This window comes from Rhinoraja longicauda, chromosome 8 (genome assembly GCF_053455715.1).
Source record: "Rhinoraja longicauda isolate Sanriku21f chromosome 8, sRhiLon1.1, whole genome shotgun sequence".
Taxonomy (NCBI): Eukaryota; Metazoa; Chordata; class Chondrichthyes; order Rajiformes; family Arhynchobatidae; genus Rhinoraja; species Rhinoraja longicauda.
Genome location: NC_135960.1, coordinates 71,831,573 through 71,859,179, shown reverse-complemented (window position 1 = coordinate 71,859,179; position 27,607 = coordinate 71,831,573). Strand labels below are relative to the sequence as shown.

Genomic DNA, 27,607 nt, shown 5'->3' with positions numbered 1-27,607 from the left:
ATGTACAGGGTGGTTTTGTTCTGAGTGCTCCCACTGCCTGGCAATGTCACCCCTCTTAAGCTCTCATCCTTCCTGTGTAGTGTGACTGGGTAGTGTGTGGGTAGTGTGTGGGTAGTGTGTGGGTAGTGTGTGGGTAGTGTGTGGGTAGTGTGTGGGTAGTGTGTGGGTAGTGTGAGGGTAGTGTGTGGGTAGTGTGTGGGTAGTGTGTGGGTAGTGTGTGGGTAGTGTGTGGGTAGTGTGTGGGTAGTGTGTGGGTAGTGTGTGGGTAGTGTGACTGGGCAGTGTGTGACTGGGTAGTGCTTGGGTAGTGTGTGACTGGGTAGTGTGTGGGTAGTATGTGGGTAGTGTGTGTGTAGTGTGACTGGGTAGTGTGTGGGTAGTGTGACTGGGTAGTGTGTGGGTAGTGTGTGGGTAGTGTGTGGGTAGTGTGACTGGGTAGTGTGTGACTGTGTAGTGTGTGGGTAGTGTGTGACTGGGTAGTGTGTGACTGGGTAGTTGTGACTGGTTAGTGTGTGGGTAGTGACTGTGTAGAGTGTGGGTAGTGAGTGTGACTGTGTAGTGTGTGGGTAGTGTGTGACTGGGTAGTTGTGACTGGGTAGTGTGTGGGTAGTGACTGTGTAGAGTGTGGGTAGTGAGTGTGACTATGTAGTGTGTGGGTAGTGTGTGACTGGGTAGTGTGTGACTGGGTAGCGTGACTGGGTAGCACACAAACTAAAAACTTGCCAATGTACCTCGGTTCACGTGACAATAATAAACTATACCAAACTAATAGTACTCCCCTTTGAGAAGTGTAATTCAGATTTCATTGGACACCCGTGACCAATGCGACCATTGAAATGGAGGGGAGGGGGTGGGGGGGGGGGGGGGGGGCTAGGAAATGCATCATCGATCTGGCAGGATATGCAACTTCCTATTAGGATTATCATTCCCACCACTTTTCATGGAAATCGAGTTATCAATGAGGCGATTACCAAAATAAAATCAAGTGAGTAGCATTTTATTTGTGTTTCAGAAATACTTCAACATGACAAATTCATATTTTCGGGCAACAATCTAGAAGTCCCTCATGCGCCTGAAGGACCCGATGGTGGAGTTGTAGCCGCCCCAGTCATTGTATTTCCTGTACTCTCCGGGTCTCATGAAGTACTGTCGGCCTCTGTAGTTGGGCTGTTCATAGAAGATCCAGTAACCATCCATCACGTGACAGGAGTGGATGTCACGGTTACGGAAATGATCGTAGACGGAGGGACAGTCGTCCATGAATTCCATCATCTGCCCTCCAAAGTCAGGCCTCTCGTAAATCTTCATCCTGTAGTTGCCCCCTCGGTACTGCAATGGAAAGACATCAAATCAAAGCATTCGGCAAAAAGGATTTTTATTTATGCTCGTGATTGTATCTATCTCCCGTTAGGTTATTACAGTTGCAGGTGAGATCTAAGCCCAAGAGCATTCAATAAGTGGACAATCCAGAATGATAATACATCAATGGAGATAGAAGCTAAGTTGCATTTGACAGTGGATTATTATTCATTCATTAAACGCAAAACCTCTAAGATAGAATTGAAAGGAATTTGGAAATGTTGTAAACCGTTATTGTTTTCTGGAAGGTGCGTAGATTATCAGTAAGATTACAACTAGAACACTATTAATGGTTCTCAGGTTGTATTGTCCAGATATTTGAAATGCTATGGCGAGCTTTCAGAAGAAAGTGGAAGCTTTCATTGCCGAACCTGGGTATGGAGAAAGGCATCCCAAACCGAATATAGAAAGAGATGACTTCTTCGAGCTTTAAAGGATCAATCATTACAGATCCTCTCATGTTTCGACCGGGAGCAATCTCGATGCAACCAGTTCACATCGGTGATGGAGCAGGTAATATATTTAAAGGAAACATAGGCCAACCAAGGGCAACTAGGGTGTTTAATTCAACCTTCAGGATATTGCTGTCAACCAAATTTCCAGCAAGTGGAAGAAGCTTTGTTGCCCAGCCACTGTCTGCAGATCCATCCCAGTTCTCTCAACAACACTGAGTTGTATCCTGATGTTTTCAAGAGAGTGATAGATATAGATCTTAGGGCCAAGGGATAGGGGGAGAAAGCAGGAACGGGAAAGACTGGAGTGACTAGGCTTGTATACACTGGAATTTAGAAGGAATTTGAGTGGAGATCTTATCGAAACGTATAAGAATATTAAGGGGTTGGGCACGCTAGAGGCAGGAAACATGTTCCCAATGTTGGGGGAGTCCAGAACAAGGGGCCACAGTTTAAGAATAAAGGGTAGGCCATTTAGAACTGAGATGAGGAAAAACTTTTTCAGTCAGACAGTTGTGAATCTGTGGAATTCTTTGCCTCAGAAGGCAGTGGAGGCCAATTCTCAGAATGCATTCAAGAGAGAGCTAGATAGAGCTCTTAAGGATAGCGGAGTCAGGGGGTATGGGGAGAAGGCAGGAACGGGGAACTGATTGAGAATGATCAGCCATGATCACATTGAATGGCGGTGCTGGCTCGAAGGGCCGAATGGCCTCCTCCTGCACCTATTGTCTATTGTCTATTGTCTATTATCAGTCATGGTCACATTGAATGGCAGTGTTGGCTCGAAGGGCCGAATGGCCTACTCCGGCACCTATTTTCTATGTTTCTATGTTGTGTTGTGCATTGTAACACTCCTCAACACACCTATACACATCAATGTAGAGGGGCTGCACATAAATCAGGCATCCATTACCTGGGAAGGACCTGTATTCCAATATTATCTTGGGAATCGGGGGGAATCTGCTATTTAGATTCAATATATTTAGTGAATAGAAGCTTTGATTTAGTTCCAAGCAGAATGGCACAAGGGTTAGATGGCATAATAATTTCAAATAATTTCAACACTTGCTAATTCTAAAAGCCGTTCCAAAATAGTATTTGTAGGACAATATTTGCAGCTCTGCATGTCCATGACAAGAGTACAAACCCACCCAGTACTGTCCATGCCAAGGGAAATGCCAGTTAAATCTGCCCCAAATGTGAAAACTCCACATGAATGCAATAAGCACTTGTGCAACGTTTAAAGAGAAGTGTGTAGGAGGGAACTGGTTTAAACCGAAGATAGACCCAAAAAGCTGGAGTAACTCAGCGGGTCAGGCAGCATCTCTGGAGAGAAGGAATGGGTGACGTTTCGGGTCGAGACCCTTCTTCAGAAGAGAAGCCCCAGCTAAGAAGCGAGAAGTGTTTTAGTGAAGCCTGCTGTTTCATGCTTCATTTCAAACTTACACCAAAATTTGAAATAGCATAAAGCAGGAAGATTAAAGTCACGAACGACAGAAAAAAGGAAGAACAATAAAAACCTTAACTTTGATATAAAAAATAGTTTAGTGATGGAGATTAATCTCCAAGAAAGAACATTGTTAACAGGTCCCAACACAACGGAGTTACAGTACATTAAAGTTTACGTGTCTTCCACTCACCTGAGGGTAACTGCGGCAGGACCTGATGTTGTCGTTGAATCCCATCCAGCGCTGGTAGTCAGGATACTCCCCCCTGTTCAGGACATACTGGTACCCCATGTAGTTGGGTCTCTCATACGCCACCCACCAGTCACTGTCCACACGGATGGAGTTACAGCGGCTGAAGTAAGGAGACAGATCAGCACAGTCAGTGCTGCACTCATAGTGCCGGCCCTGGAAGTTCCTGTCCTCGTAGAAGATGATCTGTGGGGAAATTAAACAGGTGAGTTATTATTTTTCATCTGGTTGAAACATTATTGGCAAATCCTGAACACACGGGGAGCTGCCTTGCCTTTCCCATTTTGAGCTTCAGTCTGGAGATCCACCTGTATACAACACTGCCTCATGCAGCAGGGTATTTATATGCTGAACCAAAATGCCACTGTTGGAAATACCTTTGTTATTCTAATGGTTTCAGTAGTATATATCAGCTAAAAGACAAAGTTAACATAAAACCTTCTAGCACGGCAGACTATGCCCCATGATTCAGGTTTTTAGTTGAGCTCAGATTCTTTTTCATTCTGCTTTGACAATGTTTAATTGTTCTGGGCCAAATGTTCATGAACAAGTGCTGAAGGTGCCTCCATGGGCAGCCTAGTCGTGGCATTAGTGACTTGGATAGGTTAGGTGAGTGGGCAAATGCATGGCACATGCAGTATAATGTGGATAAATGTGAGGTTATCCACTTTGGTAACAAGAACAGGAAAGCAGACTATTATCTGAATGGTGGCCGATTAGGAAAAGGGGAGATGCAACGAGACCTGGGTGTCGTGGTGCACCAGTCATTGAAAGTAGGCATGCAGGTGCAGCAGGCAGTGAAGAAAGCGAATGGTATGTTGGCATTCATAGCGAGGGGATTTGATTATAAGAGCAGGGAGGTTCTGCTGCAGTTGTACAGGGCATTGGTGAGACCACACCTGGAGCATTGCGTACAGTTTTGGTCTCCTAATCTGAGGAAAGACATTCTTGCCATAGATGGAGTACAGAGAAGGTTCACCAGATTGATTCCTGGGATGGCAGGACATTCATATGAAGAAAGACTGGATAGACTCAGCTTGTACTCGCTGGAATTTAGAAGATTGAGGGGGGATCTTATAGAAACTTACAAAATTCTTAAGGGGTTGGACAGGCTAGATGCAGGAAGATTGTTCCCGATGTTGGGGAAGTCCAGAACAAGGGGTCACAGTTTAAGGATGGTTTAAGGATGGTTTAAGGATGGCTGCACAGGGTATGAGGCGTGAATTGTCGAGGGTATGAGGCGTGAATTGTCCAAGATAGACTGGCAATTGATGCTGAAAGGGTTGACGGTGGACATGCAATGGAAGGCATTTAAATGTCGCATGAATGAACTACAACAAGTGTTCATCCCAATTTGGCAAAAGAACAAACCAGGAAAGGTAGTGCATCCGTGGCTAACAAGGGAAATCAAGGATAGTATTAAAACAAAAGATGCAGCATACAGATTAGCCAGAAAAAGTAGCATACCAGAGGACTGGGAGAAATTCAGAGACCAGCAGAGGAGGACAAAGGGCTTAATTAGGAAAGGGAAAATAGATTATGAGGGAAAATTGGCAAGGAACATAAAAACTGACTGCAAAAGCTTTTATAGATATGTCAAGAGAAAAAGATTAGTTAAGACAAATGTAGGTCCCTTGCAGTCGGAAACAGGTGAATTGATCATAGGGAACAAGGAGATGGCAGACCAATTGAACATATACTTTGGTTCTGTCTTCACTAAGGAAGACATAAACCGTTTGCCGGAAATAGCGGGGACCGGGGGTCTAATGAGATGGAGGAACTGAGGGAAATCCAGGTTAGTCGGGAAGTGGTGTTAGTTAAATTAAATGGATTAAAGGCAGATAAATCCCCAGGGCCAGATTGACTGCATCCCAGAGTGCTTAAGGAAGTAGCTACAGAAATAGTGGATGCATTAGTGATAATTTTTCAAAACTCCTTAGATTCTGGAGTAGTTCCTGAGGACTGGAGGGTAGCTAATGTAACCCCACTTTTTAAAAAGGGAGGGAGAGAGAAAACGAGGAATTATAGACCAGTTAGCCTAACATCGGTAGTGGGGAAAATGTTAGAGTCAGTTATTAAAGATGGGATAGCATCACATTTGGAAAGTGGTGAAATCATCGGACAAAGTCAGCATGGATTTACAAAAGGCAAATCATGTCTGACGAATCTTATAGAATTTTTCGAGGATGTAACTAGTAGAGTGGATAAGGGAGAACCAGTCGATGTGTTATATCTGGACTTTCAGAAGGCCTTCGACAAGGTCCCACATAGGAGATTGGTGTACAAACTTAAAGCACACGGTATTGAGGGTTCAGTGTTGAGGTGGATAGAAAATTGGTTGGCGGACAGGAAGCAAAGAGTAGGAATAAACGGGTCCTTTTCGGAATGGCAGGCAGTGACTAGTGGGGTACCGCAAGGCTCAGTGCTGGGACCCCAGTTATTTACAGTGTATATTAATGATTTGGACGAGGGAATTGAATGCAACATCTCTAAGTTTGCGGATGACACGAAGCTGGGTGGCAGTGTTAGCTGCGAGGAGGATGCTAGGAGGCTGCAGAGTGACTTGGATAGTTTAGGCGAGTGGGCAAATGCATGGCAGATGCAATATAATGTGGATAAATGTGAGGTTATCCACTTTGGCGGCAAGAACAGGAAAGCAGAGTATTACCTGAATGGTGAACGATTAGGGGAAGGGGAGATGCAACGTGACCTGGGTGTCATGGTGCACCAGTCAATGAAAGCAAGCATGCAGGTGCAGCAGGCAGTGAAGAAAGCGAATGGTATGTTGGTGTAGCGACCATAGAGAGTGGTCCTAGTCGTCGAACCCTCAGATTGGCCAGCAAGGTCACGTGTGGGCGCGACCGTAGGGATTGGTCCAGAGAGCGACATCGCTGATTGGACAGCGTTGTCATGTGCGCTTTTGGCGCCCGAAAAGAGTTAGTTAGAAGACGTCTTCGAAGAGGTCAGTGAGTTTTAATGGTTGTCTGATAACTTGTTAAGAAAACTTTGTAATCGAATATTGCTGTCGCAATAAACTTCTTCATCAAAGAACAAGTTTCCAGACTCGCCATATTGGTGACCCCGACGTGATCTGGGCGATCACCGACCATGAACGAACACGACGCCCCGTTGTTGACTGCTGTGCCTGGCACACCGGAGCTAAGCGCGGTCAGCGTTCACCTTCCGTCGTTTTGGACACATCAACCACAATCTTGGTTTGTCCACACCGAAGCCCAGTTTCATTTAAGAAGCATCTCGGCAGATGCGACAAAATACTATTACCTCGTCAGCGCTCTATCGCCGGAGACGACCACACGCGTGATGCGGTTCATCGTTAAACCTCCCGCGGAAGACAAGTACGAGGCCATGAAGGCACTGTTACTACGAACCTTCGGGTTCCATAGGCATGACCGAGCTAAAAAACTTCTGTACCTACCGGATCTCGGAGATCGGCTGCCGTCCGTTCTCATGGCTGAGATGCTAACGCTAGCAGGTGAACATACGGATTGCCTCATATTTGAGCAGGCATTCCGAGAGAAGCTTCCCGAAGATGTCAGACTTATGCTCACGGATTGTTCTTTTAAGGACCCCGAGGCATATGCAGAAAAAGCTGATGCGCTCATGGCGTCCAAATCAAAAGGAAGCGGTTCGATCAACAAGGTCTCGACATCAGCGACCACGCCACAGCGACATCAAGATGGCGCCGCGTCTCCCGCCAGTCCTCCAAAAGCTCGCCAAAAGGATCCGCACAAGCGCGGCTGGTTCTATTATCATCTACGATGGGGTAGCGAATCCCGCAACTGCCGCTCACCTTGTACTTTCGCGGGAAATGCCTCAGCCGATCGTACATAGAGGTGGTTGCGATTGGCCAGAACCGACGCCTCTACGTCCGAGACCGATTCACGGACACAGAATTTTTGGTGTCATTGTCAGTATAGTGCCGCCGACCGACCTTGAGACGAGATCGGGTAAGACAGGTCCCACCCTCATCGCGGTTAATGGCAGCCCCATCCGCACGTTTGGTACGCGGAAGATGTCCCTTGTGTTAGGCCTCCGCACATACGAATGGCCATTCATTATAGCAGACGTCAGACAAGCGATCCTAGGCGCAGATTTTCTCTGGGCCTTTTCACTGGTCCCCGATGTCCACGGTAACGACCTCCGACCCTCCGCCAGCGATGAGCCCGTCGCTCCGACAATCGCCTCCCCACCCAGCCCTACTGTCCAGGCCGTCGTCGCGGCCCCCGACTCGTATGCTGAGGTCCTGGCAGAGTTTCCAGAGCTGCTCATCCAGCGTTTTGATACTCCTTCGGCCAAGCAAGGCGTGGTCCACCACATCCGCACCGAGGGCCCTCCCATTTTCGCTCGGGCCCGGAGGCTACCGCCCGACAAACTGGTGGTGGCGCGGGCGGAATTTAGGAAGATGGAGGAAATGGGCATTGTCCGTCAGTCTGACAGCCCGTGGGCCTCGCCGTTGCATATGGTCTCCAAGGCATCTGGGGGGTGGAGATCATGTGGCGATTATCGGCGTCTCAATGCTGTCACCACGGCTGATCGCTACCCTATACCGCACCTGCAGGACTTTTCGTCTGGGCTGGAAGGTGCGGTGGTGTTTTCCAAGATCGACTTGGTACGAGGATACCACCAGATTCCTGTGCGGCCGAAGGACATACCAAAAACTGCCACGATCACTCCGTTCGGGTTGTTCGAATGGTTGCGCATGCTTTTCGGTTTAAAGAACGCGGCACAGGCTTTCCAGCGACTGATGGACCGTGTGGGTCGGGGTTTACCCTTTGTGTTTATTTATTTAGATGACATCCTGGTCGCCAGCCCCTCAGTGCAGGAACACCAGGTCCACTTGCGGACTGTGTTCCAGCTGCTCCAAGACCACGGGCTCATTATCCAACCCTCCAAGTGTCAATTCGGCCTCCCTTCTCTCGATTTTTTAGGGCACAGAATCACCCCTGCCGGCGCCTCCCCTTTGCCCGAGAAGGTGGAGGCTATCCGGGCATTTCCCAGACCCACCACAGTGAAAGGGCTGCAGGAGTTCGTAGGTATGGTTAACTTCTACCATAGGTTCGTCCCGGCAGCTGAGTGGGTCATGCGCCCGCTCTTCCAGTGCCTTGCGGGTAAACCGGTAGAGTTGATATGGTCCCCGGCCGCAGAGTCGGCTTTTACAGCAGCTAAGGCAGCTTTGGCAGACGCCACCATGTTGGTCCACCCGAGCCCCTCTGCCCCCACGGCCCTGACGGTTGATGCGTCTGACGTGGCGGTGGGTGGGGTCTTGGAACAGCAGGTCGGTGGCCGTTGGCAGCCCTTGGCGTTTTTCAGCCGGCAACTGAGTTCGGCTGAGCTGAAGTATAGCGCATTTGACCGAGAGCTTCTGGCCCTCTATTTAGCTGTTCGTCATTTCAGGTATTTCCTTGAAGGCCGTTCATTTGTGGCCTTTACGGACCATAAACCATTAACTTTTGCGTTTTTCAAATTGTCCGACCCATGGTCGGCCTGCCAGCAGCGGCACCTGACTGCCATCTCCGAATTTACCACCGATGTCCGTCATGTCGCGGGTAAGCTTAATGCCGTTGCTGACGCCCTGTCTAGACCTGCTTTTTCCCCCATTTCGGCGGTGGACTGCGAGGTGGATCCCCAGGAGCTTGCGGAGGCACAGCTTCTGGCGGATACCGCTTCGGCATACCAGTCCACCACTTCGGGGTTGAAGTTGGCTCAGGTAGCCTGCGGGTCGGAAGGCACAAAAGTCTGGTGTGATGTTTCCCTTCCCCGTCCCAGGCCGGTAGTGCCGCCCTCCCTTCAGCGCCGGGTTTTCGATGCCATTCACGGGCTGGCGCACCCGTCCATCCGCTCCACCTCTGCTTTAGTAGCCGCTCGGTTTGTCTGGCATGGCCTGGGTAAACAGGTAGTGGTTTGGGCCCGTTCCTGCGTTCCCTGCCAGACCGCTAAAGTCCAGCGCCATGTCCAGCCCCCCGTACAGGAGTTTGAGGTCCCAGCGGTCCGTTTTTTCCACATTTACGTGGATTTAGTCGGGCCCTTGCCTTCCTCCTGGGGCTACACCCATCTCCTCACGGTGGTGGATCGGTTCACCCGGTGGCCAGAGGCTTTCCCATTGTTCGATATCTCGGCAGCCTCTTGTGCCAGGACTTTGGCCCTCCATTGGGTAGCACGTTTCGGGGTTCCGGCAGTTATTACCACCGACAGGGGGCAACAGTTCACTTCGTCCCTCTGGGCCACGCTAGCAGAGCTGTACGGTTCCCGGTTACAACACACTACAGCATACCACCCCCAGGCAAATGGGCTTGTAGAGAGGTTCCACCGTCAACTCAAGGCGGCCCTCAGTGCGAGGCTAGAAGGCCCGGACTGGGTAGACCAACTCCCCTGGGTCCTTCTGGGCATCCGGACTGCTCCTAAGCAGGATCTCGGTGTTTCGTCCGCGGAGCTAGTATATGGCTCGCCACTTAGAGTACCTGGGGATTTGTTTCCGGACCCCTCCGGCCAGCTGCCTCCAGTCCCATCAGTCTTAGCATTGCTCCAGGCACGGGTGGGTTCCCTGGCCCCAGTTCCAACTTCACGTCATGGGTGTCCCATGGTACACGAACCGCCTTCCCTGAAGGACTGTGAGTTTGTATTTTTGCGTAAGGATGCCCATCGTGCCCCGTTGCAGAGGGTCTTTGAAGGGCCGTTCCGGGTTTTGCGTAAGGGGACGGTCACCTTCACCTTAGACGTGGGCGGCAGGAGTGAGCTCGTCTCGGTGTCCAGGCTTAAACCTGCGCACTTGGATCCGGACCGCCCAGTCCTGGTCGGCCAACCACCTAGGAGAGGCCGGCCTCCGGCAGTTCTGACCAGTCCAGGACCCCCCGCGCCGGCAGTTCCACCAAGTCCGGAGTCCCCTGCTCCTGTGGTTCAGGCTGCCCCTCTCCTTACTCGTTCTGGTCGCGAAATCCGGCTCCCTGCTAGGTTCCGTACCTCGGTTTCTGGGGGGGGACATGTAGCGACCATAGAGAGTGGTCCTAGTCGTCGAACCCTCAGATTGGCCAGCAAGGTCACGTGTGGGCGCGACTGTAGGGATTGGTCCAGAGAGCGACATCGCTGATTGGACAGCGTTGTCATGTGCGCTTTTGCCACCCGAAAAGAGTTAGTTAGAAGACGTCTTCGAAGAGGACAGTGAGTTTTAATGGTTGTCTGATAACTTGTTAAGAATACTTTGTAATCCAATATTGCTGTCGCAATAAACTACTTCATCAAAGAACAAGTTTCCAGACTCGCCATATTGGCATTCATAGCAAGAGGATTTGAGTTTAGGAGCAGGGAGTTTCTGCTGCAGTTGTACAGGGCCTTGGTGAGACCGCACCTGGAGTATTGTGTGCAGTTTTGGTCTCCTAATCTGAGGAAAGACGTTCTTGCCTTAGAGGGAGTACAGAGAAGGTTCACTAGATTGATCCCTGGGATGGCGGGACTTTCATATGAAGAAAGACTGGATAGACTAGGCTAGTACTCGCTGGAATTTAGACGACTGAGGGGGGGATCTTATAGAAACATATAAAATTCTTAAGGGGTTGGAGAGGCTAGATGCGGAAAGATTGTTCCCGATGTTGGGGGAGTCCAGAACCAGGGGTCACAGCTTAAGGATAAGGGGGAAGTCTTTTAGGACCGAGATGAGAAAACATTTCTTCACACAGAGTGGTGAGTCTGTGGAATTCTCTGCCACAGAAGGTAGTTGAGGCCAGTTCATTGGCTATATTTAAGAGGGGGTTAGATTTGGCCCTTTTTGCTAAAGGGATCAGGGGGGATGGAGAGAAGGCAGGTACAGGTTACTGAGCTGGATGATCAGCCATGATCATATTGAATGGCGGTGCAGGCTCGAAGGGCCGAATGGCCTACTCCTGCACCTATCTTCTATGTTTCTATGTTTCTAAGGATAAGGGGGAAGTCTTTTAGGACCGAGATGAGAAAGTATTTCTTCACAGAGAGAGTGGTGAATCTGTGGAATTCTCTGCCACAGAAGGTAGTTGAGGCCAGTTCATTGGCTATATTTAAGAGGGAGTTAGATGTGGCCCTTGTGGCTAAAGGGATCAGGGTGTATGGAGAGAAGGCAGGTACGGGATACTGAGTTGGATCAGCCATGATCATATTGAATGGCGGTGCAGGCTTGAAGGGCCGAATGGCCTACTCCTGCACCTATTTTCTATGTTTCTATGTCTATAATAATAATAATAATAATAATAATGATGCATTACATTTATATAGCGCTTTTCATACACTCAAAGACGCTTTACAGGGATTTAAAGAACATAGGGAAGTGAATAAATAGATAAATAAGTAAACGAACAGAGAAAGGAGACAGAAGGTGAGGTGACCTTCAGTGGTTGAAGGCAGTACTGAACAGGTGAGACTTCAGTGATGTTTTGAATGTGGTGAGTGTGGAGGAGTCTCTGACGGTTTGGGGTAGTGAGTTCCAGAGGGTGGGAGCAGCGATGGAGAAAGCCCTGTCCCCCCAGGATCTGAGTTTGGTCCGGATGGGGGGGGGATAGGAGATTGGCAGCAGCAGAGCGGAGGGTGCAGGTGGGAGTGTGCCTGTGGAGGAGGTCAGTCAGGTAGGATGGGGCCAGGTTATGGAGGGCTTTGTAGGTCATGAGGAGGATTTTGTACTGGATTCTCTGGGGGATGGGGAGCCAGTGGAGTTTGTAAAGGACGGGGGTGATATGGTCACGGATCGGGGTGTGGGTGAGTAGACGGGCAGCGGAGTTTTGAATGTATTGAGGTTTACTGATGATTTTTGAGGGTGAGCCATAGAGGAGGCTGTTGCAGTAGTCCTGACGGGAGGTGATGAAGGCGTGGATGAGGGTTTCTGCAGCTGTGGAGGAGAGGGATGGACGGAGACGGGCAATGTTTTTGAGGTGGAAGAAGGCTGTCTTTGTGATGTGTTTGATGTGTTTGTCGAAGGAGAGGGTTTGATCAAAGATGATTCCAAGATTCCGGATGTGAGGGGAGGTGGATACTGGGAGACCATCAATATTGAGGATGAAGTTTTGGGTGGAATTGGTGAGCGTTTTTGGACCAATGATGATGATTTCAGATTTGTTGCAGTTGAGTTTGAGGAAATTTGATTGAAGCCAAGATTTTATTTCAGTGATGCAGTTTGTCAGTGTAGAGTGTGTGGTGGTGGAGATTGACTTGGTGGAGATGAGGAGCTGGATATCATCGGCGAAGCAGTGGAAGTTGAGACCATGACGGAGGATTAATTGACCAAGGGGGAACAGGTAGAGGATGAAGAGGAGGGGGCCAAGGACTGAGCCTTGGGGGACACCTTGGGGGAGGGGAGCGGTGGGGGATTTACAGTTGTTAATGGAGATGAACTGGTGCCTGTCAGAGAGGTAAGATTTGTTTCTATTATTAACACATTTTTATTGCTGATCCTTTTTACAGAAGATGAAATATGACTTTGTCCTGGATTTCAAAGACAGTGTCCGGGCCTTCAGTGTCCGGGCCTACAGTGTACGGGCCTACAGTGTCCGGGCCTACAGTGTACGGGCCTACAGTGTCCGGGCCTACAGTGTCCGGGCCTACAGTGTCTGCGCCTACAGTGTACGGGCCTACAGTGTCGGGGCCTACATTGTCCGGGCCTACAGTGTCCGGGCCTACAGTGTCCGGGCCTACAGTGTCCGGGCCTACAGTGTCCGGGCCTAATATGGGACAAGGGTCCCATACGGGACAAACCAATTTATCCCAAAATACAGTATGTCCCGTCTAATAAGGGACAGTTGGCAACCCTAGACACAGAGTGTCGAAAATAGTTCTCAGGATTGTGGTGTGGCAGTTCCGGAGACAAAGTTCAGAGTTCACAATGACAAATTTTGAACAATCTGCGTGTTCTCTAATTTATGTGGAATTGCGGTGCATTTATTGACCTGTCTTTTGGAGGTGTATGAATTATAATTGTTATAAGTCCATTCGGAAGAAGGCAACATTTTAAGTAACTGCTACAGTAAACAACACATCAAAGGAAAATTGTGGATATAAGGAGCAGATGGATGTTTGTTATGGGAATACTCTCAGTGATCACTGTAGTTGACACTCTTTAATAAAGTCTTGATTGTCTTACCCGATCTTTGTGTTGCCATAAGTCATAAGGTCATAAGGAATAGGAGTAGAATTAGGCCATTCGGCCCATCAAGTCTACTCCGCCATTCAATCATGGCTGATCTATCTCTTCCTCCTAACCCCTTTCTCCCGCCTTCTCCCCATAACTGCTGGCACTTGTACTAATCAAGTATCTATCTATCTCTGCCTTAAAAATGCCCACTGACTTGACCTCCACAGCCTTCTGTGGCAAAGAATTCCACAGATTCATCACCCTCTGACTACAGAAATTTCTCCCCATCTCTTTCCTAAAAGAACGTTCTTTAATCCTTTAATTGGAGTGAAATTGTGTGCGGTTTTGGACACCCAACTGTAAGACGGTTGTCATTAAGTTGGAAAGGGTGCAGAAAAGTTTCACCGGGATGTTACTGGGCTTCAGTTACAGGAAGAAGTTGGATAGACTAGTACTTTATAAGGGTGAAAGAGGTTGAGGCAAGACCTTACTCAAATATAGACAAAAATATGAGGAGCATGGATGAATTGGAATCTGCCTTTTTCACAGAGTCGAGGATTCTAAAACTAGAGTGAATGGGCTTTGTGTGAGAGGGGGGAGAGATTTAAGAGGGACATCGGGGAGCTTTTCCACTCTGGGGGTTGCCCAGATGTTGCCCACATCTGGAATGACATGCCACAGGAGGTTACAGTAGTGGACAAAATTATGACTTTCAACAAATATATGGACACATTTCTGGAAAGGAAGGGTTCAGAGGCATAATGGCCAAATACAGGTAAATGGGACTAGACAGTAGCCAATAGGCCCGGACTAGCCCAGAAAGACAACTTGGGCAACATGGGCAATTGTCCATTCTCTATACAATATGACTCTATGGAACATAGACACCAGGCCTACGATTGTAGATAATCCATTGTTTTCCATGCTCTCCTGATGGGCTGGTTGGATTATCTAGTGCATTGTCAAGTGAACAACAAGCTTATTACTTGGAGACCTGTGACACGTATTAGAGAGAGCTCTAGGGGCTAGTGGAATCAAGGGACATGGGGAGAAGGCAGGCACGGGTTACTGATTGTGGATGATCAGCCATGATCACAATGAATGGCGGTGCTGGCTCGAAGGGCCAAATGGCCTCCTCCTGCACCTATTTTCTATGTTTTCTATGTTTTCTTCCAGGCGTGGCAGTGGCGAAGTTAGTATGATAGTAGATGTCCCTAAATGGTTCAACTATGTATATTTGGGGTGGAAATAAGAAATGGACAATTGTTTATTTCAAAAATAGTTTATTTTGCAAAAAAAATGTGGAAAACCAAAACCGTGCAAAAATGTTAATACATTTCTGGTGTCATTATATTTAATATTGCTCGTGTTACACACAGCAGTGTTAGCAATTCCCTTTTTTAAACATGTAGCATGTGGAGCTCTGGAGCGATACAATTTCCCTTGTTGGTGGGTGTCCCCACCAGAGAGCCCCTCAAAGTCCAGCAACAATGTCCTCTCCCACTTCAAGTCGGCTGCACCGAACTTCAGTGTGGAATTTACAAGGATGAGAGGGGATCTTATAGAAACATATAAAATTCTTAGAGGATTGGACAGGGTAGATGCAGGAAAATGTTCCCGATGTTGGGGGGAGTCCAGAACCAGTCGTCCAGAACCAGAGTCCAGAACTATGCGTCACAGTTTAAGAATAAGGGGTAGGCCATTTAGGACTGAGATGAGGAAAAACTTTTTCACCCAGAGAGGCCAATTCACTGGATGTTTTCAAGTGTTAGTTAGATTTAGCTCTTGGGGCTAATGGAATCAAGGAATACGGGGAGAAAGCAGGAACGAGGTATTGATTTTGGATGATCAGCCATGATCATATTGAATGGATCGAAGAGCCAAATGGCCTACTCCTGCACCTATTTTCTGTTTCGATGTCTCTCAGCACGTACTCCTGCAGTCTGGAATGTGCCAGTTGGCAACTGAAGAAGGGTCTCGACCTGAAACGTCACCCATTCCTTCTCTCCAGAGATGCTGCCTGACCCTCCACTGACTCTATCCACGTCTCACGCTACCTCAGCAAGGCCGCAAACATAATCAAGGACCCCGGTCTCACCACGGTCACTCCATCTTCTCCCATCAGGCAAGAGGTACAGAAGTTTGAAAACGCATATCTCCAGATTCAGTGACAATATCTTCCCAGCTTTTATCAGGCAACTGAACCATCCTCCCATCATCCCGAGTGCGGTCCTGACCTCCAATCTACCCATTGGAGACCATTGAACTACCTGTAATCGGACTTCAATGACAGGAAGGGCATGGAAGATCAGTCAGGTCAGTTGCCAAAGAGCATGGCCTCACTCTTCACGCAATTTACTTTTAGTTTAGCTTAGAGATACAGCGCGGAAACGGGCCCTTCGGCCCACCGGACCACAGCGATCCCCGCACATTAACACTCTTGTACCCACTAGGGACATTGTTTACATTTGCCAAGCCAATTAACCTACAAACCTGTACGTCTTTGGAGTGTCGGAGGAAACCGAAGATCTCGGAGAAAACCCACGCAGGTCACGGGGAGAACGCACAAACTTCGTACAGACAGCACCCGTAGTCGGGATGGAACCTGGGTCTCCGGCGCTGCAATCGCTGTAAGGCGGCAACTCTACCGCTGCGCCACCGTGACTGCCGTCCTCTGTCTCACTGATCCACCTCAAACTGGTCGGAGATACTGATCAATCTGTGACCGACCGTAGATCTGAGTAGAAGACGGCGACATTGTCCATGTACAGGGTGGTTTTGTTCTGAGTGCTCCCACTGCCTGGCAATGTCACCCCTCTTAAGCTCTCATCCTTCCTGTGTAGTGTGACTGGGTAGTGTGTGGGTAGTGTGTGGGTAGTGTGACTGGGCAGTGTGTGACTGGGTAGTGCGTGGGTAGTGTGTGACTGGGTAGTGTGTGGGTAGTGTGTGGGTAGTGTGTGTGTAGTGTGACTGGGTAGTGTGTGGGTAGTGTGACTGGGTAGTGTGTGGGTAGTGTGTGGGTAGTGTGTGGGTAGTGTGACTGGGTAGTGTGTGGGTAGTGTGACTGGGTAGTGTGTGGGTAGTGTGTGGGTAGTGTGACTGGGTAGTGTGTGACTGTGTAGTGTGTGGGTAGTGTGTGACTGGGTAGTGTGACTGGGTAGGCGTGACTGGGTACCACAAAAACTAAAAACTTGCCAATGTACCTCGGTTCACGTGACAATAATAAACTATACTAAACTAATAGTACTCCCCTCTGAGAAGTGTAATTCAGATTTCATTGGACACCCGTGACCAATGCGACCATTGAAATGGAGGGGAGGGGGTGGGGGGGGGGGCTAGGAAATGCATCATCGATCTGGCAGGATATGCAACTTCCTATTAGGATTATCATTCCCACCACTTTTCATGGAAATCGAGTTATCAATGAGGCGATTACCAAAATAAAATCAAGTGAGTAGCATTTTATTTGTGTTTCAGAAATACTTCAACATGACAAATTCATATTTTCGGGCAACAATCTAGAAGTCCCTCATGCGCCTGAAGGACCCGATGGTGGAGTTGTAGCCGCCCCAGTCATTGTATTTCCTGTACTCTCCGGGTCTCATGAAGTACTGTCGGCCTCTGTAGTTGGGCTGTTCATAGAAGATCCAGTAACCATCCATCACGTGACAGGAGTGGATGTCACGGTTACGGAAACGATCGTAGACGGAGGGACAGTCGTCCATGAATTCCATCATCTGCCCTCCAAAGTCAGGCCTCTCGTAAATCTTCATCCTGTAGTTGCCCCCTCGGTACTGGAATGGAAAGACATCAAATCAAAGCATTTGGCAAAAAGGATTTTTATTTATGCTCGTGATTGTATCTACCTCCCGTTAGGTTATTACAGTTGCAGGTGAGATCTAAGCCCAAGAGCATTCAATAAGTGGACAATCCAGAATGATAATACATCAATGGAGATAGAAGCTAAGTTGCATTTGACAGTGGATTATTATTCATTCATTAAACGCAAAACCTCTAAGATAGAATTGAAAGGAATTTGGAAATGTTGTAAACCGTTATTGTTTTCTGGAAGGTGCGTAGATTATCAGTAAGATTACAACTAGAACACTATTAATGGTTCTCAGGTTGTATTGTCCAGATATTTGAAATGCTTTGGCGAGCTTTCAGAAGAAAGTGGAAGCTTTCATTGCCGAACCTGGGTATGGAGAAAGGCATCCCAAACCGAATATAGAAAGAGATGACTTCTTCGAGCTTTAAAGGATCAATCATTACAGATCCTCCCATGTTACGACCGGGAGCAATCTCAATGCAACCAGTTCACATCGGTGATGGAGCAGGTAATATATTTAAAGGAAACATAGGCCAACCAAGGGCAACTAGGGTGTTTAATTCAACCTTCAGGATATTGGTGTCAACCAAATTTCCAGCAAGTGGAAGAAGCTTTGTTGCCCAGCCACTGTCTGCAGATCCATCCCAGTTCTCTCAACAACACTGAGTTGTATCCTGATGTCTTCGAGAGAGTGATAGATATAGATCTTAGGGCCAAGGGATAGGGGGAGAAAGCAGGAACGGGAAAGACTGGAGCGACTAGGCTTGTATACACTGGAATTTAGAAGGAATTTGAGAGGAGATCTTATCGAAACGTATAAGATTATTAAGGGGTTGGACACGTTAGAGGCAGGAAACATGTTCCCATTGTTGGGGGAGTCCAGAACAAGGGGCCACAGTTCAAGAATAAGGGATAGGCCATTTAGAACTGAAATGAGGAAAAACTTTTTCAGTCAGAGAGTTGTGAATCTGTGGAATTCTCTGCCTCAGTAAGGCAGTGGAGGCCAATTCTCTGAATGCATTCAAGAGAGAGCTAGATAGAGCTCTTAAGGATAGCGGAGTCAGGGGGTATGGGGAGAAGGCAGGAACGGGGTGCTGATTGAGAATGATCAGCCATGATCACATTGAATGGCGGTGCTGGCTCAAAGGGCCGAATAGCCTCCTCCTACACCTATTGTCTATTGTCTATTGTCTATTATCAGTCATGGTCACATTGAATGGGAGTGTTGGCTCGAAGGGCCAAATGGCCTACTCCTGCACCTATTTTCTATGCTGTGTTGTGCATTGTAACACTCCTCAACACACCTATACACATCAATGTAGAGGGGCTGCACATAAATCAGGCATCCATTACCTGGGAAGGACCTGTATTCCAATATTATCTTGGGAATCGGGGGGAATCTGCTATTTAGATTCAATATATTTAGTGAATAGAAGCTTTGATTTAGTTCCAAGCAGAATGTGCACAAGGGTTAGATGGCATAATAATTTCAAATAATTTCAACACTTGCTAATTCTAAAAGCCCTTCCAAAATAGGATTTGTAGGACAATATTTGCAGCTCTGCATGTCCATGACAAGAGTACAAACCCACCCAGTACTGTCCATGCCAAGGGAAATGCCAGTTAAATCTGCCCCAAATGTGAAAACTCCACATGAATGCAATAAACACTTGTGCAACGTTTAAAGAGAAGTGTGTAGGAGGGAACTGGTTTAAACCGAAGATAGACCCAAAAAGCTGGAGTAACTCAGCAGGTCAGGCAGCATCTCTGGAGAGAAGGAATGGGTGATGTTTCGGGTCGAGACCCTTCTTCAGAAGAGAAGCTCCAGCTAAGAAGCGAGAAGTGTTTTAGTGAAGCCTGCTGTTTCATGCTTCATTTCAAACTTACACCAAAATTTGAAATAGCATAAAGCAGGAAGATTAAAGTCACGAACGACAGAAAAAAGGAAGAACAATAAAAACCTTAACTTTGATATAAAAAATAGTTTAGTGATGGAGATTAATCTCCAAGAAAGAACATTGTTAACAGGTCCCAACACAACGGAGTTACAGTACATTAAAGTTTACGTGTCTTCCACTCACCTGAGGGTAACTGCGGCAGGACCTGATGTTGTCGTTGAATCCCATCCAGCGCTGGTAGTCAGGATACTCCCCCCTGTTCAGGACATACTGGTACCCCATGTAGTTGGGTCTCTCGTACGCCACCCACCAGTCACTGTCCACACGGATGGAGTTACAGCGGCTGAAGTAAGAGGACAGATCAGCACAGTCAGTGCTGCACTCATAGTGCCGGCCCTGGAAGTTCCTGTCCTCGTAGAAGATGATCTGTGGGGAAATTAAACAGATGAGTTATTATTTTTCATCTGGTTGAAACATTATTGGCAAATCCTGAACACATGGGGAGCTGCCTTGCCTTTCCCATTTTGAGCTTCAGTCTGGAGATCCACCTGTATACAACTCTGCCTCATGCAGCAGGGTATTTATATGCTGAACCAAAATGCCACTGTTGGAAATACCTTTGTTATTCTAATGGTTTCAGTAGTATATATCAGCTAAAAGACAAAGTTAACATAAAACCTTCTAGCACGGCAGACAAAGGCCCCTGATTCAGGTTTTTAGATGAGCTCAGATCCTTTTTCATTCTGCTTTGACTCTGTTTAAATGTTCTGGGCCAAATTGGTGAGACCACACCTGGAGCATAGCTTACAGTTTTGGTCCCCTAATCTGAGGAAAGACATTCTTGCCATAAAGGGAGTACAGAGAAGGTTCACCAGATTGATTCCTGGGATGGCAGGACTTTCATATGAAGAAAGATTGGATAGACTCGGCTTGTACTCGCTGGAATTTAGAAGATTGAGGGTGGATCTTATAGAAACTTACAAAATTCTTAAGGGGTTGGACAGGCTAGATGCAGGAAGATTGTTCCCGATGTTGGGGAAGTCCAGAACAAGGGGTCACAGTTTAAGTATGGTTTAAGGATTGTTTAAGGATGGCTGCAGAGGGTATGAGGCGTGAATTGTCAAGGGTATGAGGCGTGAATTGTCCAAGATAGACTGGCAATTGATGCTGAAAGGGTAGACGGTGGACATGCAATGGAAGGCATTTAAAGGTCGCATGGATGAACTACAACAAGTGTTCATCCCATTTTGGCAAAAGAACAAACCAGGAAAGGTAGTGCATCCGTGGCTAACAAGGGAAATCAAGGATAGTATTAAAACAAAAGATGCAGCATACAGATTAGCCAGAAAAAGTAGCATACCAGAGGACTGGGAGAAATTCAGAGACCAGCAGAGGAGGAGAAAGGGCTTAATTAGGAAAGGGAAAATAGGTTATGAGGGAAAACTGGCAAGGAACATAAAAACTGACTGCAAAAGCTTTTATAGATATGTCAAGAGAAAAAGATTAGTTAAGACAAATGTAGGTCCCTTGCAGTCGGAAACAAGTGAATTGATCATAGGGAACAAGGAGATGGCAGACCAATTGAACATATACTTTGGTTCTGTCTTCACTAAGGAAGACATAAACCGTCTGCCGGAAATAGCGGGGGACCGGGGGTCTAATGAGATGGAGGAACTGAGGGAAATCCAGGTTAGTCGGGAAGTGGTGTTAGGTAAATTAAATGGATTAAAGGCAGATAAATCCCTAGGGCCAGATAGGCTGCATCCCAGAGTGCTTAAGGAAGTAGCCACAGAAATAGTGGATGCATTAGTGATAATTTTTCAAAACTCCTTAGATTCTGGAGTAGTTCTGAGGACTGGAGGGTAGCTAATGTAACCCCACTTTTTAAAAAGGGAGGGAGAGAGAAAACGGGGAATTATAGACCAGTTAGCCTAACATCGGTAGTGGGGAAAATGCTAGAGTCAGTTATTAAAGATGGGATAGCATCACATTTGGAAAGTGGTGAAATCATCGGACAAAGTCAGCATGGATTTACAAAAGGCAAATCATGTCTGACGAATCTTATAGAATTTTTCGAGGATGTAACTAGTAGAGTGGATAAGGGAGAACCAGTCGATGTGTTATATCTGGACTTTCAGAAGGCCTTCGACAAGGTCCCACATAGGAGATTGGTGTACAAACTTAAAGCACACAGTATTGAGGGTTCAGTGTTGAGGTGGATAGAAAATTGGTTGGTGGACAGGAAGCAAAGAGTAGGAATAAACGGGTCCTTTTCGGAATGGCAGGCAGTGACTAGTGGGGTACCGCAAGGCTCAGTGCTGGGACCCCAGTTATTTACAGTGTATATTAATGATTTGGACGAGGGAATTGAATGCAACATCTCTAAGTTTGCGGATGACACGAAGCTGGGTGGCAGTGTTAGCTGCGAGGAGGATGCTAGGAGGCTGCAGAGTGACTTGGATAGATTAGGCGAGTGGGCAAATGCATGGCAGATGCAATATAATGTGGATAAATGTGAGGTTATCCACTTTGGCGGCAAGAACAGGAAAGCAGAGTATTACCTGAATGGTGAACGATTAGGAGAAGGGGAGATGCAACGTGACCTGGGTGTCATGGTGCACCAGTCAATGAAAGCAAGCATGCAGGTGCAGCAGGCAGTGAAGAAAGCGAATGGTATGTTGGCATTCATAGCAAGAGGATTTGAGTTTAGGAGCAGGGAGGTTCTACTGCAGTTGTACAGGGCCTTGGTGAGACCGCACCTGGAGTATTGTGTGCAGTTTTGGGCTCCTAATCTGAGGAAAGATGTTCTTGCCTTAGAGGGAGTACAGAGAAGGTTCACTAGATTGATCCCTGGGATGGCGGGACTTTCATATGAAGAAAGACTGGATAGACTAGGCTTGTACTCGCTGGAATTTAGACGACTGAGGGGGGATCTTATAGAAACATATAAAATTCTTAAGGGGTTGGAGAGACTAGATGTGGGAAGACTGTTCCCGATGTTGTGGGAGTCCAGAACCAGGGGTCACAGCTTAAGGATAAGGGGGAAGTCTTTTAGGACCGAGATGAGAAAACATTTCTTCACTCAGAGAGTGGTGAGTCTGTGGAATTCTCTGCCACAGAAGGTAGTTGAGGCCAGTTCATTGGCTATATTTAAGAGGGAGTTAGATTTGGCCCTTTTTGCTAAAGGGATCAGGGGGTATGGAGAGAAGGCAGGTACAGGTTACTGAGCTGGATGATCAGCCATGATCATATTGAATGGCGGTGCCGGCTGGAAGGGCCGAATGGCCTACTCCTGCACCTATTTTCTATGTTTCTATGTTTCTAAGGATAAGGGGGAAGTCTTTTAGGACCGAGATGAGAAAGTATTTCTTCACAGAGAGAGTGGTGAATCTGTGGAATTCTCTGCCACAGAAGGTAGTTGAGGCCAGTTCATTGGCTATATTTAAGAGGGAGTTAGATGTGGCCCTTGTGGCTAAAGGGATCAGGGGGTATGGAGAGAAGGCAGGTACGGGATACTGAGTTGGATCAGCCATGATCAAATTGAATGGCCGTGCAGGCTCGAAGGGCCGAATGGCCTACTCCTGCACCTATTTTCTATGTTTCTATGTCTATGTTTCTATTATTAACACATTTTTATTGCTGATCCTTTTTACAGAAGATGAAATATGACTTTGTCCTGGATTTCAAAGACAGTGTCCGGGCCTTCAGTGTCCGGGCCTACAGTGTCTGGGCCTACAGTGTTCGGGCCTACAGTGTCCGGGCCTACAGTGTCCGGGCCTACAGTGTCCGGGCCTACAGTGTCCGGGCCTACAGTGTCTGGGCCTACAGTGTCCGGGCCTACAGTGTCCGGGCCTACAGTGTCGGGGCCTACATTGTCCGGGCCTACAGTGTCCGGGCCTACAGTATCTGGGCCTACAGTGTCCGGGCCTACAGTGTCTGGGCCTACAGTGTTCGGGCCTACTGCGCTGTCCGGGCCTAATATGGGACAAGGGTCCCATACGGGACAAACCAATTTATCCCAAAATACGGTATGTCCCATCTAATAAGGGACAGTTGGCAACCCTAGTTCTCAGGATTGTGGTGTGGCAGTTCCAGAGACAAAGTCCAGAGATCACAATGACAAATTTTGGTCAATCTGCGTGTTCTCTAATTTATGTGGAATTGCGGTGCATTTATTGACCTGTCTTTTGGATGTGTATGAATTATAATTGTTATAAGTCCATTCGGAAGAAGGCAACATGTTTAAGTAACTGCTACAGTAAACAACACATCAAAGGAAAATTGTGGATATAAGGAGCAGATGGATGTTTGTTATGGGAATACTCTCAGTGATCACTGTAATTGACACTCTTTAATAAAGTCTTGATTGTCTTACCCGATCTTTGTGTTGCCATAAGTCATAAGGTCATAAGGAATAGGAGTAGAATAAGGCCATTCGGCCCATCAAGTCTACTCCGCCATTCAATCATGGCTGATCTATCTCTTCCTCCTAACCCCTTTCTCCCGCCTTCTCCCCATAACTGCTGACACTTGTACTAATCAAGAATCTATCTATCTCTGCCTTTAAAATGTCCACTGACTTGACCTCCACAGCCTTCTGTGGCAATGAATTCCACAGATTCACCACCCTCTGACTACAGAAATTTCTCCCCATCTCTTTCCTAAAAGAACGTCTTTTAATCCTTTAATTGGAGTGAAATTGTGTGCGGTTTTGGACACCCAACTGTAAGACGGTTGTCATTAAGTTGGAAAGGGTGCAGAAAATTTTCACCGGGATGTTACTGGGCTTCAGTTACAGGAAGAAGTTGGATAGACTAGTACTTTATAAGAGTGAAAGAGGTTGAGGCAAGACCTTACTCAAATATAGACAAAAATATGAGGAGCATGGATGAATTGGAATCTGCCTTTTTCACAGAGTCGAGGATTCTAAAACTAGAGTGAATGGGCTTTGTGTGAGAGGGGGGAGAGATTTAAGAGAGATATCGGGGAGCTTTTCCACTCTGGGGGTTGCCCAGATGTTGCCCACATCTGGAATGACGTGCCACAGGAGGTTACAGTAGTGGACAAAATTATGACTTTCAACAAATATTTGGACACATTTCTGGAAAGGAAGGGTTCAGAGGCATAATGGCCAAATACAGGCAAATGGGATTAGACAGTAGCCAATAGGCCCGGACTAGCCCAGAAAGACAACTTGGGCAACATGGGCAATTTCCCATTCTCCTATACACTATGACTCTATGGAACATAGACACCAGGCCTACGATTGTAGATAATCCATTGTTTTCCATGCTCTCCTGATGGGCTGGTTGGATTATCTAGTGCATTGTCAAGTGAACAACAAGCTTATTACTTGGAGACCTGTGACACGTATTAGAGAGAGCTCTAGGGGCTAGTGGAATCATGGGACATGGGGAGAAGGCAGGCACTGGTTACTGATTGTGGATGATCAGCCATGATCACAATGAATGGCGGTGCTGGCTCGAAGGGCCAAATGGCCTCCTCCTGCACCTATTTTCTATGTTTTCTATGTTTTCTTCCAGGCGTGGCAGTGGCTAAGTTAGTATGATAATAGATGTCCCAAAATGGTTCAACTATGCATATTTGGGGTGGAAATAAGAAATGGACAATTGTTTATTTCAAAAATAGTTTATTTTGCAAAAGAAATGTGGAAAACCAAAACCGTGCAAAAATGTTAATACATTTCTGGTGTCATTATATTTAATATTGCTCGTGTTACACACAGCAGTGTTAGCAATTCCCTTTTTTAAACATGTAGCATGTGGAGCTCTGGAGCGATACAATTTCCCTTGTTGGTGGGTGTCCCCAGCAGTGAGCCCCTCAAAGTCCAGCAACAATGTCCTCTCCCACTTCAAGTCGGCTGCACCGAACTTCAGTGTGGAATTTACAAGGATGAGAGGGGATCTTATAGAAACATTTAAAATTCTTAGAGGATTGGACAGGGTAGATGCAGGAAAATGTTCCCGATGTTGGGGGGAGTCCAGAACCAGTCGTCCAGAACCAGAGTCCAGAACTATGCGTCACAGTTTAAGAATAAGGGGTAGGCCATTTAGGACTGAGATGAGGAAAAACTTTTTCACCCAGAGAGGCCAATTCACTGGATGTTTTCAAGAGTTAGTTAGATTTAGCTCTTGGGGTTTAGGGATATGGGGAGAAAGCAGGAACGAGGTATTGATTTTGGATGATCAGCCATGATCATATTGAATGGATCGAAGAGCCAAATGGCCTACTCCTGCACCTATTTTCTGTTTCGATGTCTCTCAGCACGTACTCCTGCAGTCTGGAATGTGCCAGTTGGCAACTGAAGAAGGGTCTCGACCTGAAACGTCACCCATTCCTTCTCTCCAGAGATGCTGCCTGACCCTCCACTGACTCTATCCACGTCTCACGCTACCTCAGCAAGGCCGCAAACATAATCAAGGACCCCGGTCTCACCACGGTCACTCCATCTTCTCCCATCAGGCAAGAGGTACAGAAGTTTGAAAACGTATATCTCCAGATTCAGTGACAATATCTTCCCAGCTTTCATCAGGCAACTGAACCATCCTCCCATCATCCCGAGTGAGGTCCTGACCTCCAATCTACCCATTGGAGACCTTTGAACTATCTGTAATCTGACTTCAATGACAGGAAGGGCATGGAAGATCAGTCAGGTCAGTTGCCAAAGAGCATGGCCTCACTCTTCACGCAATTTACTTTTAGTTTAGCTTAGAGATACAGCGCGGAAACGGGCCCTTCGGCCCACCGGGCCACAGCGATCCCCGCACATTAACACTCTTGTACCCACTAGGGACATTGTTTACATTTACCAAGCCAATTAACCTACAAACCTGTACGTCTTTGGAGTGTCGGAGGAAACCGAAGATCTCGGAGAAAACCCACGTAGGTCACGGGGAGAACGCACAATCTCCGTACAGACAGCACCCGTAGTCGGGATGGAACCCGGGTCTCCGGCGCTGCAATCGCTGTAAGGCGGCAACTCTACCGCTGCGCCACCGTGACTGCCGTCCTCTGTCTCACTGATCCACCTCAAACTGGTCGGAGATGCTGATCAATCTGTGACCGACCGTAGATCTGAGTAGAAGACGGCGACATTGTCCATGTACAGGGTGGTTTTGTTCTGAGTGCTCCCACTGCCTGGCAATGTCACCCCTCTTAAGCTCTCATCCTTCCTGTGTAGTGTGACTGGGTAGTGTGTGGGTAGTGTGTGGGTAGTGTGTGGGTAGTGTGTGGGTAGTGTGACTGGGCAGTGTGTGACTGGGTAGTGCATGGGTAGTGTGTGGGTAGTGTGTGACTGGGTAGTGTGTGACTGGGTAGTGTGTGGGTAGTGTGTGGGTAGTGTGTGGGTAGTGTGTGGGTAGTGTGTGGGTAGTGTGTGGGTAGTGTGTGGGTAGTGTGTGGGTAGTGTGTGGGTAGTGTGTGGGTAGTGTGACTGGGCAGTGTGTGACTGGGTAGTGCGTGGGTAGTGTGTGACTGGGTAGTGTGTGGGTAGTGTGTGGGTAGTGTGTGGGTAGTGTGTGTGTAGTGTGACTGGGTAGTGTGTGGGTAGTGTGACTGGGTAGTGTGTGGGTAGTGTGTGGGTAGTGTGTGGGTAGTGTGTGGGTAGTGTGACTGGGTAGTGTGTGGGTAGTGTGTGACTGGGTAGTGTGTGGGTAGTGTGTGACTGGGTAGTGTGTGACTGGGTAGTTGTGACTGGGTAGTGTGTGGGTAGTGACTGTGTAGAGTGTGGGTAGTGAGTGTGACTGTGTAGTGTGTGGGTAGTGTGTGGGTAGTGTGTGACTGGGTAGTTGTGACTGGGTAGTGTGTGGGTAGTGACTGTGTAGAGTGTGGGTAGTGAGTGTGACTGTGTAGTGTGTGGGTAGTGTGTGACTGGGTAGTGTGTGACTGGGTATTGTGACTGGGTAGCACACAAACTAAAAACTTGCCAATGTACCTCGGTTCACGTGACAATAATAAACTATACTAAACTAATAATACTCCCCTCTGAGAAGTGTAATTCAGATTTCATTGGACACCCGTGACCAATGCGACCATTGAAATGGAGGGGAGGGGATGGAGGGGGGCTAGGAAATGCATCATCGATCTGGCAGGATATGCAACTTCCTATTAGGATTATCATTCCCACCACTTTTCATGGAAATCGAGTTATCAATGAGGCGATTACCAAAATAAAATCAAGTGAGTAGCATTTTATTTGTGTTTCAGAAATACTTCAACATGACAAATTCATATTTTCGGGCAACAAT

At 47.4% G+C, this 27,607-nt stretch overlaps 2 protein-coding genes across 3 annotated transcripts; both read right to left on the bottom strand.

Annotated features, from left to right (window-relative positions):
- Nucleotides 1-1,053: 1,053 nt before the first annotated feature.
- LOC144596089 (gamma-crystallin S-1-like) lies at nt 1,054-6,840 on the bottom strand. 2 transcript variants are annotated; one of them, XM_078404252.1, is made up of 3 exons: nt 6,823-6,840; nt 3,448-3,694; nt 1,054-1,322 (listed from the first exon to the last, which is right to left on the bottom strand). In XM_078404252.1, the coding sequence occupies exons 1-3, from the start codon at nt 6,838-6,840 to the stop codon at nt 1,054-1,056; spliced, it is 534 nt and encodes a 177-aa protein (XP_078260378.1). The 2 variants fall into 2 exon arrangements, with proteins under 2 accessions (XP_078260378.1, XP_078260377.1); XM_078404251.1 differs by having other exon boundaries at nt 1,054-1,329; nt 3,452-3,694.
- A 10,291-nt stretch (nt 6,841-17,131) lies between these two features.
- LOC144596090 (gamma-crystallin M2-like) lies at nt 17,132-19,622 on the bottom strand. Its single transcript, XM_078404253.1, has 2 exons — nt 19,524-19,622; nt 17,132-17,407 (listed from the first exon to the last, which is right to left on the bottom strand). Exons 1-2 carry the CDS (start codon nt 19,620-19,622, stop codon nt 17,132-17,134), a joined length of 375 nt encoding a protein of 124 aa, XP_078260379.1.
- Between the last annotated feature and the right edge of the window lie 7,985 nt (nt 19,623-27,607).

Coding starts and splice junctions, on each gene's coding strand:
- LOC144596089 (XM_078404251.1), bottom strand. Junction 1,330..3,451: donor CCTGCCGCAGTTACCCTCAG/GTGAGTGGAAGA, acceptor TTTCCATTGCAG/TACCGAGGGGGCAACTACAG.
- LOC144596090 (XM_078404253.1), bottom strand. CDS start 19,622: ATGGGGTACCAGTATGTCCTGAACAGGGGGGAGTATCCTGACTACCAG. Junction 17,408..19,523: donor CCTGCCGCAGTTACCCTCAG/GTGAGTGGAAGA, acceptor TTTCCATTCCAG/TACCGAGGGGGCAACTACAG.